Here is a 1,467-nt window from a genome sequence, read left to right on the forward strand (position 1 = left end):
CCCGCCCCGCTTTTGACTCCTTGAGAAAAATAATAATAATCAATTAATTAATTACTTAATTAATCGAGTCAATGTTTCTATAATTAGTTTCTCTTTGTACGTGGACACGAGGATAATCAAAATTTTATTATTTGTGTTACCATCCAATAAAAATATTTATCATCGATGAACGTTCGAATGAAATTTTCGTTTGCGAATTGAAATTAGATCGTTAATAAAACAAAATAGATGAAAAGTTCGTTGTTGTTGTTGGTTTTGTCGTGGGTGGTTCGTTGGAATTTTCAATTTTCTCTCGTAGTTGTTTTTCTATTTTATGTTATTTTTTTTTTTTTTAGTATCCGACTAATCGAATAGAAATATTCGAAAGTTTATATGTTTCAAAAAATAACAATTTTAACAAAATAAAATAAAATAGAAATGCAATTATTCTCGTTACCAGTGACCCCTATATACGAATTGTATTTTCAATGTATGAACAACATACTTGTATAAAAGTCATAGGGTTCGAATTAATCATATTCTTAGTTTTAATAAATATAAAAATAGAAAAAAAGAAAAAAAAAGAAAATGAAGACTCGTAGTAGTAATACCTTGGCGAAACTCCAGAAGAGTACAAATGCATCCCACTTCAAGGACATCGTAACTGTATTTTCATTATCACAATTTCCTGTGACCGTTGCATCGTCGGGAACAAATAAACTTGCCACCTGGGAAATGAGAAAGGAAAATTTGTAAAAGTTTTTCATATGGCGTTATACTCGTAAATATTTATTTACGGATACAAGTAAATAAGTAAGAGTTGTGATAAACGTAAGATTTTGTTGAAAATTTTACGTTAACAGAATTTATATATATAAATTTATTATAATTAATGCATATATATATATTTATATACGTAGTAAAAAATCTTATTATAGTTTCTTACTCTATCTTCGCCTAAAATCGTGCGATATTTGATTGCAATAACGGCATCTGTTTGCAAAAGGATGCAAGCTTGTCCATTTGTACCATTCAGACGATAAATTGGATTCTCCCCGGAAATGGATTTATGATGTGTCGTCGTCGTTGTTGGCATCGACGTTGTTGACGAGGTACTTATCTCCAAATTCATTGGGTTCAACGCATGGAAATACAAAAATAAAATATAACGATATTACATGGTTGTAAGTAATTTTATTTATTTATTAATATCTATACAAGAAAATATTTTGTATATATATATATTATATATGTAAATATAAAAACAAAAACAAAAGTGTTGTTGAGAGTTTCAAATCGTAACGATCGAATATTTAACGAAGTTTAGATGTTTTGTGTTTGGAATATTAATAAAAAGAAAAATGTATGTCTACATAATAAAAAAAGACGCTGAACTGTAAGATTAAGTTGCTGAAGAAGTCCCAATAAAGGGACGAAACGTCCAACTTAGTTAAATTAAGTTCTACTTCATTTTATGTCCAAGTTACC

The 1,467-nt window shown here is 28.4% G+C and overlaps 1 protein-coding gene across 1 annotated transcript in view; it reads right to left on the bottom strand.

The window, feature by feature from the left end:
• The window catches only part of LOC106786750, a 10,209-nt gene that overhangs the window by 3,896 nt on the left and 4,846 nt on the right, over positions 1–1,467 (bottom strand). Inside the window, exons 3-4 of the mRNA XM_014748478.1 lie at positions 926–1,132; positions 591–707 (exon numbers count right to left, since the gene is read on the bottom strand). Coding sequence (XP_014603964.1) covers positions 591–707; positions 926–1,132 — 324 coding nt within the window. The remainder of the gene's footprint in view (positions 1–590; positions 708–925; positions 1,133–1,467) is intronic.

The sequence above is a fragment of the Polistes canadensis genome, unplaced genomic scaffold (assembly GCF_001313835.1).
Source record: "Polistes canadensis isolate GaletaPanama2010 unplaced genomic scaffold, ASM131383v1 scaffold_81, whole genome shotgun sequence".
Taxonomy (NCBI): domain Eukaryota; kingdom Metazoa; phylum Arthropoda; class Insecta; order Hymenoptera; family Vespidae; genus Polistes; species Polistes canadensis.